This window comes from Accipiter gentilis, chromosome 17, assembly GCF_929443795.1.
Source record: "Accipiter gentilis chromosome 17, bAccGen1.1, whole genome shotgun sequence".
Taxonomy (NCBI): domain Eukaryota; kingdom Metazoa; phylum Chordata; class Aves; order Accipitriformes; family Accipitridae; genus Astur; species Astur gentilis.
Window position 1 is genome coordinate 12,967,662 of NC_064896.1, and position 16,859 is coordinate 12,984,520.

A 16,859-nucleotide genomic window follows, 5' to 3' on the forward strand; every position below is an offset into this window, starting at 1 on the left:
TTAATTATAGAAAAAGCCCTGCATGTTTACCCTATTCAAATACTTGGAGTTTTCATTCTCCATGAAGTCACCTTCTAGCCAGGCAGTTAATATTAATTTAGTTAATCGGTATTAATACTAATGTTGTTTGTGTGATAGTTACAAACATGCTTGAAATACATCACATCTAGTCACAGAGGTTTTTAACAGTTTAGCTGCTCTTTGGAATATGGTGCAATTACATTTCTGATGCCTGCATACATGCTGGCTTTTGTGGTTTCCTTTCAAGAAACACAAATCATTGACTATGTGGCTCAGTACTTAGATATCTGTAGTGTAAGGTTGTAATCTTCCCTTTTTAACAGATGGGTTCAACTGTGCTTGTTTGTTACGGATTGCAGCTTGCTTCAAGGGTCATCCTGCTGACTTGGATGGGAATATTCAAGAATAAAGTGCTATACAGTGGAAGAGGTGTCAGAAAGCAGCTCTGTGTGATGTAGCACGGGCAGCTTAGTGCTAAAGCCCTGAGCCGAAGTCTAATCCTGTGATCCAGATGAAACAAAATGTCAGAAGTGTTCTTCCTGCCAAAACTCTGAATAGCTTCTTTTATCATTGAGTCCTATGATCGTGTTGGCTCACAGGCAGAGTTGCACAATGTACTGAACAGCAGTAAGAGGTACAACCTGAGTAGAAGAGGAGCTTCTCGGCTCTCAAAGAGGAATAAATACTTCGGTGGGGTTCCTTTGAGCATGAATTCTGACAAACTTATCTTTGTATTTATTTTAACAGTAAAACAAGTTGAAGGTTGAAAAAAACCTGCTTTCCCTACTTTAAAGAGTAGAAAGAACTACAGAACATGAAGTAAAGTTAAAAGGAACTCCTTGAATGTTGTTAAGGATTCTAAAAGTAGTCTTTAATTGTTGCCAAAACTAATGCAGCTGGAATTTCCGTGGAAAACATTAGTGCAGTAGACAGTTAGTATACAAATACCTCCAGTTTGCAATAGATCCCCCCCCGCCCCGCCAAGATTGTTCGCCCTATTCTCCACGTTAAAAAAATCTGTCCATGTTTAACACTATGCTTAAGATTGAAACAGTCAAACATGACGTCTCATGGCAATACTAGGAGTCACCAGTGCTAACTACTCAGTGTTGCGCTGAGAACTGATGGCTTATTCCAGCACCACCATTGTTTGCTGTCTTTTTAAACCTAAAAAATAATCAAATTTGTTGAAGAGAGAATTCTCACAGCCTGCAAATAATTCACAAAGTATTTAAAAATGAGAGCTTTCATAGTGTTTTTCAGGGTGATTTAGCAGCCGAGATGAACACATTTCATATCTTCATAGCATGAAATATTCATTACTATTACTCAAAAGGTGTGAAACTACAGATAGTATTACCAGAGGCTTTCTACCACTTTGAGTACGGTAAAGCATGCTGTTAAAATAGGCACAATGTTTCTGGCTTTAACAGTATGCCACTTGGGACAAGTAATATGGTTCATGATAACAGAATTCTCTGATGTAACATGCTAGGGGCAGATTTCTAATGAGGAAAGCTTTATTGATGAACTTACTAAAACATGCATTCATGTCATCAGCTTTGGTATCCCAAGTACAATAGCTTATAAATATTCAAATAGCCAGTTACGGGACACAGCTGTACCACTCTTTCATGTCTAGTAGGTTTCCTTTGGCCATCCAGCTGATGAGGAAATGCACGTTGTACACAAAGCAGTCCCTTATGTGCTTTTCTAGTGTAACGTAATTGTTATTAATTACACCCTGAACAGTACTAGCAATTGACACTTCTGTACAAAGTTAAATGTGCAATGTGTTATGTGTTCAGGAAAGGGGAAACACGAGGTTGTCATTAAAGCCATTTTTAGCAGAGCTGGTAATAAGACGCAAATTCAAGTGTGGCAGACCACTTGTTTCATCCACTGAGAAAGAACTCGCCAAATGGGTGAGTTTGGTTTTGTTGCCTTGTTCCCTTCAGCAGAGGAGGATAGGCCTCTGACCCCAGTTTCCATATTTTAGCCACCTTTACTGATGCTTTAAGAAAACTGGAAAACTGTCCAGACTGAACTGCAGTTTAAGTAGCCTCTTCCTTCTGTAAGGTGGTCTAAAACCTGTGGCATTTGATCATTCCTAGAGGTCTTGGCCACTTAGGCTATTATTTCTTTTGTAAAACCATTAAAAAAGGATGTAACCCAAACTCTTTACATGCACTATTAATGTGTCAGTATTTGGTTGTTGTGCATCAGGACTCTCTTTTTTTCCTCCTCCTTAGTCCTAGAAAAGAACTTAGCCTGATGAGAAAATATTGCTTTAAAAGAATGTTTTACAGTGTAAAGAATATTATCACCTCTCAGTAATGACAGGATATGAAAAATGTCATGCGTTTCAGTTGTTTGTCACACAGTGGTGGCTCGCATACTGGGTTAGTAAATACTAAGGTTGAGTAGCTTTAAAGCAAGGAGTCACCTTTCTTTAACATCTTGCTTCATTTCTGTTAAGACAACTGGTACAAGCATCGGTTCTTACTAGTTCCTCTGTTGCTGAACAAGTATCTTTTTGGGTGGGATGAGCATCTTTGGTTCCAGTGGGTAATCTTAGCTCTCTGGTTTGGCAGAAAGACCTTTGGTGTCCAGACTAGACTTAGAGTTTTTTGTTACTATCACATCCAACACAATGGGATCTTGAGAGGCTTAAGCAGGACAGACATACTAAAAACAACTTTTTGAAATAGTCAGTATTGAGAACTGCAGAGATGGCGTAAAGGGAAAGCTAAAAAACTGGATTATCTTTTGACATTAAAAAAACCCAAACAAATCACAAACACACCAAAAAAGTTTTTATAATTACTGACAGAATTTGTCTGGCTGTGGATTAAGACTGCCATTTGCTTTATCACATAAGAAATTAGGAAAAAATGTTTGGAAATGGGGCATTTCCAATGATGTGTTCAGTTTAATTACTAATTTAAGCAACAGTAAATCTCAGATCAAAGAGAAGGCCCTTGAAAATTCAGCTGTTCCTAGAAAAAATCAAACCATGAATCACCTGGAAGAATAGCTCACATAGAGAGCAGATATGCCTCATGCTTCACAAAAATGAGTGCAATAGTAATGCAATAATATGAAGTCCTGCTCCACTGCTACTAGTTGGATTTTCTGCTATGTTAATGCATTTAAAACGCATAACCAGTGCTTTGGTTGTTCTTGTTAATGCATTTAAAATGCATAACCAGTGCTTTGGTTGTTCTGATAACGTATATCTTAAAGTGGACTCTCAATCTGTTCTGCATTGCCTAGTGTTTCAGCACAGAAAAGGCTCATTTGTCTCTACACTATGCTCCTTGTGCCTGTTCCTTTAGGTTGCAATTGTTTTCCTTCTTCAAGTACCATTCCACAGAGGGTTTTCTTCTGGTTGGGTGGCTTTTGCTTGCTACATCAGCTGCCTGCTAGCCCATGTACTGTTGCAGAGCCTTCAGTTTATTCTTGACATGTCCTAGGCATTGCTTTTATAAGGTCTCTCCTTTTCCAAAGAGTTTTGGAGTACAGTGTTGGTGAAATCTGCCAAATATCAGTTTGGGTTTGTTTTTTGTTGTTGTTGTTGTTAAATTCATTCCATATAATGCCTATTAGTTTCCTGAGGTATTTGATGTCTTGAAGCTCAGACCAGCTGCCACTGAGAGGGCCATGGCTTTTTTAAGATTTTTTTTTTTTTTCTTCCAGCAATGAATAGTGCACTTGTCCTTTATTTGTAAAGGGAGCAGGGGAAAGGTGATAGTGAGTGAAGGGAGTTTCACAGAGCTGGAGTTCTCCTTTCGTAACTTTGAATTCTGGAAAGAGCTGCCTCTGTTGCACCATTTATTTATGTTGGACCCCAAACTGATAGAAACACGAATCCAAGTAAAAATATAAGTCTTTGCACATAACGGTAGCTTGGTTAATGGGGTATGCAACTTCAGAGGGATCTGGTTTATATCTTCATTTTGCAAATGTAAGTTTAGTTTGGTCCGTTTGGAACATTATCAAAGCTCTAGGGAGAGTTTGCACTGAGTTAATCATGTGCTTTGGTTGGTATAAATTAACTTCCCATTTTGGTATGCTATAATCCTGATGCGCTAAATGATAGCCACAACTGTTTAATGCTCGCTGATTGAATGAGCGCAGGAAATTGGCACGAGGAGGAAACTACTTGCCTTCAGTATGTAAAATGTATTTGCCACTTAGCTGAAAATGCTGACTTTGTTGCCTTCGGTTAGGTTTATTTTGCACGTCAAATAATTCCCCTCTCCTCCTTCACAAATTTTAGAGGCAACTGTAAAATGCTGACTGAATGGGCTGTGTACATATGGCATCTGAGAGGTTTTTTATTAGCTTAAACTAGCACATGTGTTTTCCTGTGAGGAGTATTAAGTGCCTGGACTACAGGTTTAGTGTGTGACTGTTTTTGCAGCTGTGTGGAAGAGCATGATGCGTATTCCCTGGAGCAGGCCTGGGAGAGAGCTCAAGTATGTTGAGGCAAAAGCAGGTTGTGTTTATGGGAATGTCAAACAGAAATATGGCACTTGAACTCTTATCAACACTGAGCCTGATACCAGTAACTGAGCAGTGGTCACCCAGGTGTGTGAAAGGAATGCCCCCTACTTCTAACCGCACAGGATTGTGTTTCAGAACTTGACAGCTCTATCCTGCATTGCTGTCCTGCCAGTCTGGAAAAAATGAAAGTTTTCTTTTTCCCTTTGTTATCTGGAGGTGGTTGAAACCAGTGTTAATCCATTTGAAATTTAGTTCTTGTTAAACTGTTGTTGAAGAGTACAGTCATTGCTCAGGCCAGAAATCTTACTTTTGGAGGATGAATTTTGAAAACATGCTGCTTCTAGAAAAGGAAGGTATCATGAGTACATGTAGAAAAGAGGTAATGTCCTGCTTTCGGTGACCTTTCACTCTTCTGGAAATGTCTTACTTGCAGAACACGTACCACATCCCAGACAGGTCCCATAAAGCCAAAAACCACATAAAGGAGCTGGAAGTGTAGAGTTAAGAATCCTGAAGCAAGGCTATCTAGTGCACAGTACCATTTTGTAACTCCATTCTGGAGGGAGGGCAGGGCTGGGAGGGGAGGGGATGTCTTGTCTACACAAGAGAGGTAAGAAGTTAGAACTTTGTCAGAAAGAGTTCCTCTTCAGCATACTCTGTACCTGCTTTTGCAGGAGCTAGTTGTTGAAATAGCTCATAATAGCTCATGGGATTTAGATGTGGTGGCCTCGTGATGTTGCTGTGCGTATCCAGCTATACTTTCATCCCCAGTGCTACTATCTCATTGTCTTGAAGCATTCGTGTGGGAGAGGATGGTGAGAGTAGTGGCTTTCTCTGGAGCGGAGTTAAAGCCCTATGAGAAACCTGTACCTAAATAGCAAGTCGAGCTCTGATCTCCCCTATCGTTTCAGTCTTCCTGACTCCTACCTAGCCAGGGAACAAAGAAGGGCATTGCTACAGCTTGTGGGTGTGTTTTCTCTTTGTTTGGACTCTGGGTAGTGCCCTTAAGTTGAGAAATCTTCGCAGGTCAGAATGTCTGGGCTGTGGGTAAGGTTGAGATGATGGATATGCAGTGCTGTAAGCTTTGGAGGAGTGAGACTCCCAAAGAACTAGTAGAGCTTCAGAGGTCAGGTTTATTGCAAAGTGGGAATGTAGATATCCTTGGTCAATTGGTGACTGTATGGAGAGAGAAACAACAAAAAAGGAAAATTAATTTCATGAAAGCTTATTTTCTTACAGTCCTTGTTTTGCAAGTTTCTAGAGAGAGAAATGTAGTTTCTAAGTTTTCTACTTTATTATAAAAAAGTATTCCCTTTCAAGCCTTAAATCTACAGATGATTCTGCAGACATACATCTTGTGTTTAAAAACACTACACATTAAAAAAAGGCAAAAAAAAAATCACTAAAATTTAAATATAAAATGAAACCTGGCTGCAGTTTGTGTAAAATATGACTCTGTTGAAAAACACCGTTTGTCAAGAGCAAAGATGGATTTAATGTAAAAGATAATTGAAGACTAGAGGTTTCTAGCTTCCCATCCTTACCAGTCTTTTTCCTCTTTTCTTCTGCCCTTTCCTAATACAATGAAAAGAGATGAGTAAGGAGGAAAAAGTAATATTCATAGAAAGCCTGAAGTTATTTTCTACTTTTCAAAACCAGTGGAACAAAAATATTTCTTCATCAATAATCTTTCTAATTTCTGTTTTAAAATGTATTGTTGCTTCCTGGCTGCTATCACAGTGTGGCCTCAAACAAAAAAAAAGTACACTGGTGTGTTTGAAACCACTAGATTTCAAGTGTTGTGGTTACCAAACTGTATAGCAGGTGACCAGAGCTTGGCCACTGCATCTTAAAAAAGCCATCTACCATCACATTCCCTTTTAAGTATGCAAAGTGAAGCTATTGCAGGTTAAGCTGGGCTGATAATGGCCAGATTCTTCCTTTTGCGTTGCTCTGCTTTCAGGAAAGAGATATTGTATGATATTGATTTTCTCTCAGAAAGTAATAGTGTTGTGATAGTCTAAGGGTATAAGAGAAACATGGTTTACTGAAAGACACGATAGCTTTTATTGCCCTGTCATTTATAGCCAGAAAAAAGAGACATACAGTCTCTTCATGGGATCCCCCAATAAATTCAATGTTAGCTGTGGAGCAAAGGGAAGACTTATGAACTGGTCGGTGTACGACATGGTGGATATGAAGTAGCTTTTTTAAAAATGAGTGAGGAAGGCTATTTAATAAAAAGCATGCAACAAGACACTTGACAGGATAAAAATAATCAGATCAGGGAAAGTAGCCACTCTATAAATAGTGTTAATATGAAAAGTTCTCTGTAACATAAAGATATAGACTACTTGGCTCAGATTGATTTCTTTTATTTTTTTTTTTAATAGTCTGTAACAGTTCCTTTCTACTCGTATTAGCATATTGTACGTACTAATGAATGAGTGTGCATCTCTGTGAATTGTGTGTATATGTGCTTAATCTTAAGTAGGTGAATAGTTCTTTTCAATTCATTGAGATATAAAATTAAGCATATGCTGCACTGGGTAGAAGCCAGAGCATTTTTCACTTTGAAGGAGAGGGTCCTGTATGAATTCGTTCTACGGACTTTTATGAAGCCCTGAATAAGAGGTTCATGAAATAAACAGAAAGGATTGGGGGTTTTAATCATTTTTGTGCCAGTGTTAACATGTTGACACTTCCTTTCTCTTGCCAAATACTTTGGATTTAAAGTCTAGTTCTTGAGCATACTTCGTGATGGGGGAGAACTTCACACTAAAACAAGTATCGTAAACTAAGTGTGCAAGCCCAGCTTAATTTACTTCTGTAATTTCCTGGTGTATATCATCAGCAAGTAAGTTCAAAAGCTAAAGATGACTGTGTTATGAAGAGACTTGTGCAAGGGTGACGGTGTGGAAAGTTGTTCTAACGCAGCCGCGTTCTGAGACCATGCCTTCATGTGCAAAGTTACACCACTGACATCTGAGGCCTTTTGTAGTTGGTGGAAAAAATTCAACTGCCTGCATTTGGATTTGGCTGAAACCTCTAGTGAGAAGAAAGCTAAGAAATCAATTAAAGGCTTTTTAAATGCACCTAAGGGAGTTAGGAGCCCGACTCCTATTGAAATTCAATAGGATTTAGTTGCTTGGAGTCTTTGGAAAATCTCAAGCTAAAATTGCAGGCCTGCAGTATTCTTTATTGGTCCCAGTGCTATTGTTCTGTGCTCTCGGCACCGATTAAGGGAAAACAGAAAAGCTTCAGCACAATCAAGTGTTCCAAGTCCGTCTTGTAGTAAGTGTCCCTCTTTTTTTTCAGAACATGAACACTTACGTAAATATTATTTTATCTTAATTAAAAACATTAATAAGGGGACTTTAATGATGTCCAGTAACTTCTTAGGATTAATTATGGGGCTCTGAAGATAGAAATGTGATACTGATACCATGTTTTTTGTTTTTGGTTGCCTGTTTAATCATTTGGTGCCAAATTTGCTAGGTTTTATTATTAGCAAATTATTATATTATTTATGCCAGATAAAGAATTTTAGCAAATGATACTAGGCTCTTTGAAAGGAAGGAACACCAAAAGTTCTGGCTTTAAACATTTTTTTAAAAACTTTTCATGATTGTTTTTCACTTGAAAAGATGCAATTTACAAGATCTTTGGAAGTGAAGAGATTTAAGTAGGGGAGAAAAATCCCCTGTCCTAAATAGCACTTTTGGCACTTGTTGTTGCTCAGTAAGTGCTTATAATATGAAAAACTATTTATCTTTTTATTTTTGATCTGTATTTCATCAAGTTGGGATTTTTACTTTATTGAGCTCGGTGTCTGTCTTTGTTTGCCTAGGCCATCTGATTTTGCTGTTCTGTGTATCTTAGAAAACACAGTACAGCTTTCAGGAAAAAATCCTGCCTTTCTTGACAGAACAAAGAGGGGCCTCTCTATACAAAGTGAGTGAGATTAGAAGAAACAGTTGCCTGCTGTTAATTTGCACAGACAAGTGCTGCTCTGGCTATACACAAGTGCCGTCTGAAGCATTTGCAAGCCCTGATGTGTCAGGTGAACAGTGTGCTGTGAAGTGGACTCTAGCTCTGTCTGAACTGATTTGTAGCCTGCAGTGGTTCCTTTTTTTGCATGCTAGCCTTCTCTGAGTGTAAATGCAACCTGTTGCTCTACATGAGAGACATTCCTGCTTTTTTCTTGACCTTTTGGTGGCTGTAGAGGATATCCTGTGTCCCTGCTTGTGAAGATGCTGAGCCTGTTTGTTTCTCTTTTGCCCAATCCAGCTCCACAGCCCTTGGCTGACAGCAAGTGCTCCATGCGTCACTTCTCATTAGCATCAGCAGATCTATTGTCCCCTCTCTTGGCTACTTCAGAGACCTCCTTGTCATGACTTCCAAACAAAATTTTTGGCAGTGTCCTTGCTCCACTGCTGCTGCCTGAGATTGCGAGGAGGTTTCCACTTTACCGTTGGCGCACTAGCTCTGTAGCAGAGCTCTTCCATTGCCTTGCCTTACAAATAGGTATCGGTGCAAGTAGTGCCACAGGAATCTTATAGCTGAGGTAACGCTGGTTGGCATGCAATCCCTATACAAGCTATGGGAGAGCTTATTTCCTTATTTAAAGGAATTCATGGGAACTTTATCATGCTTGAAGCTAGAGTCTGAAAGAAGCCAGATTTGAAAGACTTGTGGGGAACAATGTGGTTGATCCCTCCAATGAGGATAATGTAATAGAGCTTGTGATATGGCAGAGATGGGTAAGAGTCATATTCCCAGTAAAATATTGAGATGGGAGGAAATTCTTACAGTAAAAGAAGTGTGTGCTTATGAGGCTTAAAGTCATCCCCCTCATCAATGCCTCTTGTTTTCCTGTGCTTGTTATCTCCCTTTCCTCTTAGAATACCATAGTCTTATGCTTTGCCTCCTTGTTCCTGAAACATGTATTTTTACCTCTCTTATGTTTGTTGAGTTCATTGAAAAAAGTCTAGACTCAGAGTAAAGGCATTCTTGTTCCTAACAGGTTTCAGATGACCTCATCTAGTCTTCCCACATCGAATGGCTGTGTGAACTTCTGTGATGCTCCATGACTAGTTACAGTTTTGAGGTCTAGAGGCAGAGCGTCAGGCAATATATTCTCTACACAGATGCTTCCTCAGCCTCCAGAGACAATTTCTTTATCTGTTAAATAGCTGCTGTTATGGTGTCATGTTCCATTCTATGTCAGGGGTTTGTTGTGGTTTTTGTTTCCCCAAGCTATTAATCTGTCTAATTGCTAAAAAACATGTCCTTCAGCTAAGTTTAGGGACTCTGTCCTTGCTTTTGGAGTTCCTACTGCACTTTACCTCGCAGTGTGGATGTTGGATGCCTCCCAACATTGGATTGTAGCTCTTACAATCCAGTGGGGATGGAGTAGTAAAAGAAGGGCTTTTCAAGATGCTTTTATTAGCAAAATAAACCAGATATTCATTTTTCTAATATACTTGTGTGTATTTGTTTTCATAGATCTGACTCCAGTCACACAGCTGACGAAGTCTGGTTCCTCCTTCAATTCAGTCACAGTCCTTTTCATAAGTAACTTTTCCTTGTTGTCCTCTGATAGAAGGGACTTTCTTGTTCTTTTGCCTAATGGCATCCTGAAGTTTGTCAAGGTGATAGTTAAAAGTGGCCTTACCCATAGCGGGTCCAGTTCTTCAGTGTAAGTCAAACCTAATACATGAGCTTTTCATCACAGCTGTTCTTTGAGCCGTTCCCTGTGTGGGCTGTTGTGAAACTGTGATTAATCCATGGGAACTGTGGAGATATGGGCTGTAATGACAAATAGCATGGGTGTGTTTGTCAGGGGACTGCGTTTTTATGGATCTTGCCTAAGTCCTTTCATCCGGTGATGAGAGCTGTACTTCAGCCACATGATTAAGTTATGACATGTCTGTCTCGGGCTGAGGATAATTTTTATGTTTTGATGGCTCTTTCATTATACTTGAACCAATTCCCAAAACTGTTCATGTAGTACCTGATCAGCTCAAAGGAACTTCTGTTTCCATGTCAAAACTGTGAAAGTGCGTAGTGAGATGCACAGGAGAATCTGTCGTGAGACTTTTGAAATGGATCCCACATGCTGACCCCACTCCTGCACCAATGCACCAGTGAGGACTCAAGCTCCTTTACTGGTCTTCATGAGAAATACTTCATTCCCTGGTGTCTGCTAAATGGCTAGCTGGAGATCTATTGTAGTTTCACCACACGCTGTACCACAGTAGAAAAGCCCAAGGCTTGTTACACTACTCTCGTCTGCTCTGCTTATTCCTTACAGTTGAAAGTGTTGTGAATTTACATGTGAGAAGTTGCTTGCAGCTGGACAGTTACTGACACGGATAGAGTTCTTCAAGAAAAGTGATCTACATGTGTATCTCATGTTCATCTTCCCTACCTTTTCATCCAGAGTTAATCTGGTATTTGGCTGTGTTTGGATTATGTGGCTGAGAAGGCATGAAGATGGCATTAACCCTATGCCTGGGCTGAGGAGGAAGGATGGCAGGAGTGAGAGTACCATGTACAAATTGATAATTAAAAGGAAAAAAAGCCTCTTCTCCTAAGCAAGAGGGCTCCTGTATGCCCACACTACTGTCACATCTCAGAGGGCTCTTTTTACCATATCAATATAAGTTTTTTATCTCCGTGTTGTATTTCTGTTTTGACCTTATAGAAAGGAGATCACAGTTAAGTTACACAAGGTTGAATGAGTCCTTGCACAGCGCAGTTCTTGTGTGTCTGTAATTTTAACCAGGAAAACTCCTCCACTGAGCTTTAATCCCCACTCCCACTAGTGTTTTGCAGGCAGTTATTTTCTCTGTATTTTAATTTTTCCCTTGTGCTGAACGTGGCTTTTTTTCGTATTTCACTCATTCTTTACATCCTCTCTGTCTGCTCAGCACTTCATCCTTCCATTTTCCTATATCAGCTTCTCGAAGCGATGTTTCAGTCTAGCTGATTCTTTGTGAGAAGCGCAAACTTTTATACAGTACACTTAATAGATAGGTGTTAAGTGGGCAATTAGGAGAAAGTGTTGAAGAAACAGTGGACCAAATTGATCTGTAGTACAACTCAGATTTGTTGGAATTCTCAGGTGTGAGGCATTGCTGCTTTCTGCCAGGGTACCTGCTATTAAATGGAATTAGCCCTAATTATCACCAGTAGAAATGAACTAAGGATCAGGTTGGCATCCTTCTAGTTAATGTGAAGTTCCATGTTAAGCTGTTAATCATGAAAATATAGGCCATATGTCTGAAGCTCAGGAAAGCAGAATTTTCTAATGCAATTTTCCTTGTTGTCTGCAAGTTTCTGGCCGCTAGTATAAGTGTACGGACAGAAATTCATCAGCCTCCCCCACCCCCCCCCCCCCAGAGACTACTTATTAGACTTATACAACACAAGATATTAAAAACACTTTTGTCTGTCACATAGCCACGGGCAGGGGAGGGGGAATTTGCCAGTTGCTAATGGATACCTGGAGTTTTTGTGTATGACCATGAAGAACAGCTTGTGCACTTTCACCCCTGATGTTCCCTGAATAACTTGGGTCTCATTTAGGTCAATAAGCCTTTATCAAAACGTCAGGAGTGAAAAATGTGTCTTGGTGTAAGCCGACTGGTCGTTCCCTCCAGTCACCAGCGTCTATAGGACAATCAATGTTCTCTAAGCTTGTCTGCATGTCACGCAAAGAGCTGGATGACAGTAACCATTGACTGCGTGTCTGTCACATTGTCTTTGGGACAGCCCCTATTTGCATACTTGCCGGTGTGCCTGTTATCCAATGAACCATGGAGGGCCTTTAAAAAACATAGGCGCACAACTCCGATGCAAATTCCCTACGCAGAGAATACACGCTTCTTTAAAGCACAATCCAGGCTTTCACTTTCTACCTTCTTGCTATAAAACTGAAACTGTGATCCTGACAAGGCGACGGTGCCTGGTCAGGGTGCTGTTTGTGGTTTCATTGTGCTAAAACCTAAACTTTTCTCTGGGTGTTTCTCTGCCTGCTGAGATAATTTTGTTGTTGTTCTTTTGCTTTTGGTAATTGCTTTAGGGGATATCTGAACAGTATTATCTGTCCTATCATATACGATGTGAAGCTATACATTGCTTCCTCAAATTAGTTATTTTGAATGAAAGACAGTTTTTGCTCCCTGCATGGTTGCTGTTGTCTTTTGTTAAGGGAGTTTCCTCTGTGGTAGTGACGAAAGGAGATGTACTAGCCTTCTGCATACAGAAGAGTACTTGGATGTTAGAGTTTATTGACCATGTCTGTGAAATGAATACAATCACCTGATCAGAAAAGATGGCCTCGGGTGCTTTATTTTGCTGTGACAATTCAACAGCACCTCATGTAAAGCAGGGATCATAATTTTACCATTCAGTGTAGGTTTGTAAATAGACATTAGGTGAAATTGGACGAAGGGAGAGTTTCATTGCACTTGAAGCTTCTGCCATAAGACACAGGCTTTCCTTAAAGCGTCTGCTGCACATACTGTTTCTTTAGATTTATGACATTCATTATGACTTTATTTTATTGAAATATATTTAATAATAGTCCTTTTTTTTTTTTTTTTTTTTAAAAGGTGAAGCGTTTTGGTAGATCCTTTCAGAATGAAGCTGTAGAAGAGGTTCTTGCCCGAGTCAAAGGGTCTGAGCTTCATGTTTATTACAAGCAACAATCTGGACAGTTTCATTATATCTTGAAAATCTAACTGGAATACAAGTGACTATAAACAATTGTGATAGCTGTTCTGCTGCATCTGACATCTTGCACAGGTTATGAGATTGTCAAAACAAAGGGCAAGTGTCCTGGCTGATGTTCTCCTAGCTTTTCTAGAAGCATCATGGAGTCAAACTTCAACACTGTAGTGCCCTGAGATGAACAGTTTGTTATGCCATCAGGAGACTGGCTTTTTAGAGCCACAAAAAGGTTATAGCAAAGTCAACAGATACATAACATTCCCCCCCCCCCCCCCCCCCCCCCGCTTCTTGCTGATACAGACCTATTATTTTACTCAGTACTCAGGGCAATGTCCCATGCATTTTTGAAGCTAATTATATGACTCCCTTTCATCTTGATCGGACTAGGGTTGTATCCTGGTTATTTCATTTAATTTAGAAGATAATCATAGGTACCTTCCCCTTTGCCAGTCTGTTACAAAAACCAGCAGTGAACCCTGCAGAGATGTGAGGAGGCTGGATAAAATGTTGAGCAGTATGTTGTCTTCTCTGCAGTTGCTCTTTATATTAAATCAGTCTATGAAATAAGCAGCTCGTTCTCTTAATATATGTAACTGTGATACCTTATGATTGGTTTTTCTGCTTTACTCTTTCCATATGCCATGCCTTGTATGTTTTCAATTACAAGCCACTGTTACAATTCCAATTAGTAGATCTTGCTGTTGGGTCTGATAGAGAATATGGCCAGTTATTAGTCAAGTTGGCCAATAAGGGGAGTATTGCAGCTCCCTGATACTCAAGGAAACTATGCTGAGTATGCCATGCTCAACCAGTCTGTAGGAAAGCAAGGTTTATCTACACATTGACTAAATTCCAAATACAACATAATTGTACCTCTGTCTAACTAACAAGAATGTTAGATGTCTTTGACACCTATCACTTGTATGGCATTTCCAAAGTCATACCTTAGCATAGGTCTGTGGTTAACACGTAGCTTGATACCAGCAATTCTTCAGGACTTGATCTCTGTTTCTGCTAAGGTCTCTAATTGTTGAGAAGAGGATGGGAAAGGCATGCTTGAGAGCTCACTATGTTTTCAGTGCACCTGGAAACTGACCTATTATAGGTAATGGCTACTAGAAATCTTTCTTCAATCCATGTGAGATTAAAGGAAGACTGAAAAAGTATAAATAAGTGGGAGGCTAAGCTGATACAGTAAATTGAATGTGAAGCACACCTCTTCCTGAAATGAAATACACTAGCAAAATACTCATCTTCTGAATACAGACTCTGCTTGTTTTCTTTGGCTCAGTCAGGAAAGCTTTTGTTTGAATTAGACCAAGTGAACTGCAGAGAATGGTCTTCAGTTTTAGTACATGTAGACAAACCAAACTGTGCAATTAAAGTATTTAAACTTGCTCGTAATCTTTTCTTTCTTTAGTCTTACGGATTTTTCTATGTTACTTGAGATCATTTTGGTATAGTTGACATTTTTTTCACCTTCCAAATTTTACATTTTATTTTAGCATTTCCTAATACATGCTGAAAAAAGATGAGAGACATACAGTAGAGAATTAACCTAGTTCCCTGTCTATTTCTTTTAGGAAATTGTATTAGTGGTATTCTTTGGAACAGAATATGTGGTTCGGTTATGGTCAGCAGGATGCCGGAGTAAATATGTTGGAATATGGGGAAGACTTCGTTTTGCTAGGAAGCCTATTTCAATCATTGGTGAGTATGCACATCTTGCAAAGTTGACGTAAACAATGAATAAAACTTGTCCTTGAAAGTTTTGAGAAATGGAATTTCTGCAGTAGTTGAAGCCAAGTTAGAGCAAGAGCTCTTGTCATTAGCATTATCGTAGATCTGAATTTCCTTTCAGGAATCCATGGCACTGTCATTTGAGAACAAATGTAGCTTGGCTTGTTTTTCCAGAAGAGCAGAGTGTTTTCTTTTCACAAGTGATCTGAAGCTTTGCCAGAAATAAGTCTTGACCATAGTCCTGTCTCCTGTGACCTCAGGATCCCAGACACCATACAATAGCTACAACTGTATTTCTTTTAGGTACCAGACGGCTTGCGCTTTTTTTTTTAAACACCCAGCAGCCATTTGAATAATTTTTTATGAGTTTATTTTGCACTCTAATTGAGCTATGTACTGCATGGTGGAGCATGATAGATGCACTGTATTTACTTTGTGTATCTATTGGATTAAAATATGGTTTTCAGTGATGCATCTGAAACTGGGCACCAGACTGCCCTGGATATTCACTGCAGTTGGCTTCCCAACATGACTTCGGTGTTCTTAGAAATTACATCCATATATTCCATAAATGTCACAAACAATTATTGTTTTTAGAATGCTTGTCATGCATTTAGCAATTTCAATGAAAGAAACATAATAATCCAAAATCAATCTGTATTTTGTTAGCCAATATTGAAAGAACTGTGTAAAGACCCTTGCCCTGAAGCACTTAAAATATAGATGGATTAAATGAACCAGATTTTGGAAGAGGAGTATTGTTATAAAAGCACAGTAATTCTTGTTCTGTGACATAGTTTTTTCTGCTACTTGGAAACATTATTTGATTTGTTGTTGAGTAGAGGATATAGTATTTCATAAGCTATCTACAATTTTGCTGAATATAAATTACAAAATTTTGTACCTGGGTATTTTTACAATCATAAAATAGGTTAGTTTAGCTTCTCTGTGCATATATATAAATAACAACTGTATCTCAGGTGTGACTACAACTATAAAATGGCTTTGACTGCATCTTTGCACTCTGTCCACAATCCATTTCTCTTGAGACCTAGAACACTAGGGCTTCTGAAACATTATCCAATTTATTTCATCTTGGAAAGCAAAGCGAAGTTCTGCTTTGCCAGATAAGTAACAAGAACTATTTCACTCTCCAAAATACGGAGTTCCTTTCCAAAATTAACTAGGCCTGATGCACAGAGATTTAGAGTATAGTCTAGGGTAATGACTGACTTAAACTAAATTAGATTTACACACTAATTTCAATTTTTCTCTCACTTTTAGACCTGGACAGATGAAATAATAGTAAGGCAATTGTCTTATATATGAAATGAACCCCAAAACCTCTGTCAATGAATAAAATACTGTCTAAAACAGCAGTGAAAATAAGATACACGGAACACATAATGGGTAGAAACTTTTGAAATTCCTCATGGGTTGTAGCTAATAATGATTCCAGGCTGCTGAGGCTGCTTTACAGTAACTTATATCACTCTCGTCATTCATCTAGAATGTGGCCATCTTGGACCCATCCCAGTAAAACCTTTCTATCATATCACACAGTTATATTTTCTTCACACGTTACCATCACACAATTATATTTTCTTCATATGTTACAATAGAGATCTCTTGATATATAAACAAAACTCTTAGTTTGGGGTGACTGTTCAAATTGTTACAGTAATATTATCATTGGTTCTAGTACCAGTCTTGCAGAAGTATTGCAAGATGCTGCTAACTCATTTTTTCAATTGACTTTTATTTTCCAGATTTAATTGTAGTTGTTGCTTCCATGATAGTTCTTTGTGTGGGCTCTAAAGGTCAAGTCTTTGCAACCTCAGCTATCAGGT

General features: G+C 39.0%; 1 protein-coding gene across 2 annotated transcripts in view; it reads left to right on the plus strand.

Annotated features, from left to right (window-relative positions):
* The window catches only part of KCNQ1 (potassium voltage-gated channel subfamily Q member 1), a 369,743-nt gene that overhangs the window by 76,751 nt on the left and 276,133 nt on the right, over nt 1-16,859 (plus strand). For both annotated transcript variants that reach the window (XM_049821099.1, XM_049821100.1), the window contains exons 3-4: nt 14,853-14,979; nt 16,779-16,857. In XM_049821099.1, coding sequence (XP_049677056.1) covers nt 14,853-14,979; nt 16,779-16,857 — 206 coding nt within the window. The remainder of the gene's footprint in view (nt 1-14,852; nt 14,980-16,778; nt 16,858-16,859) is intronic.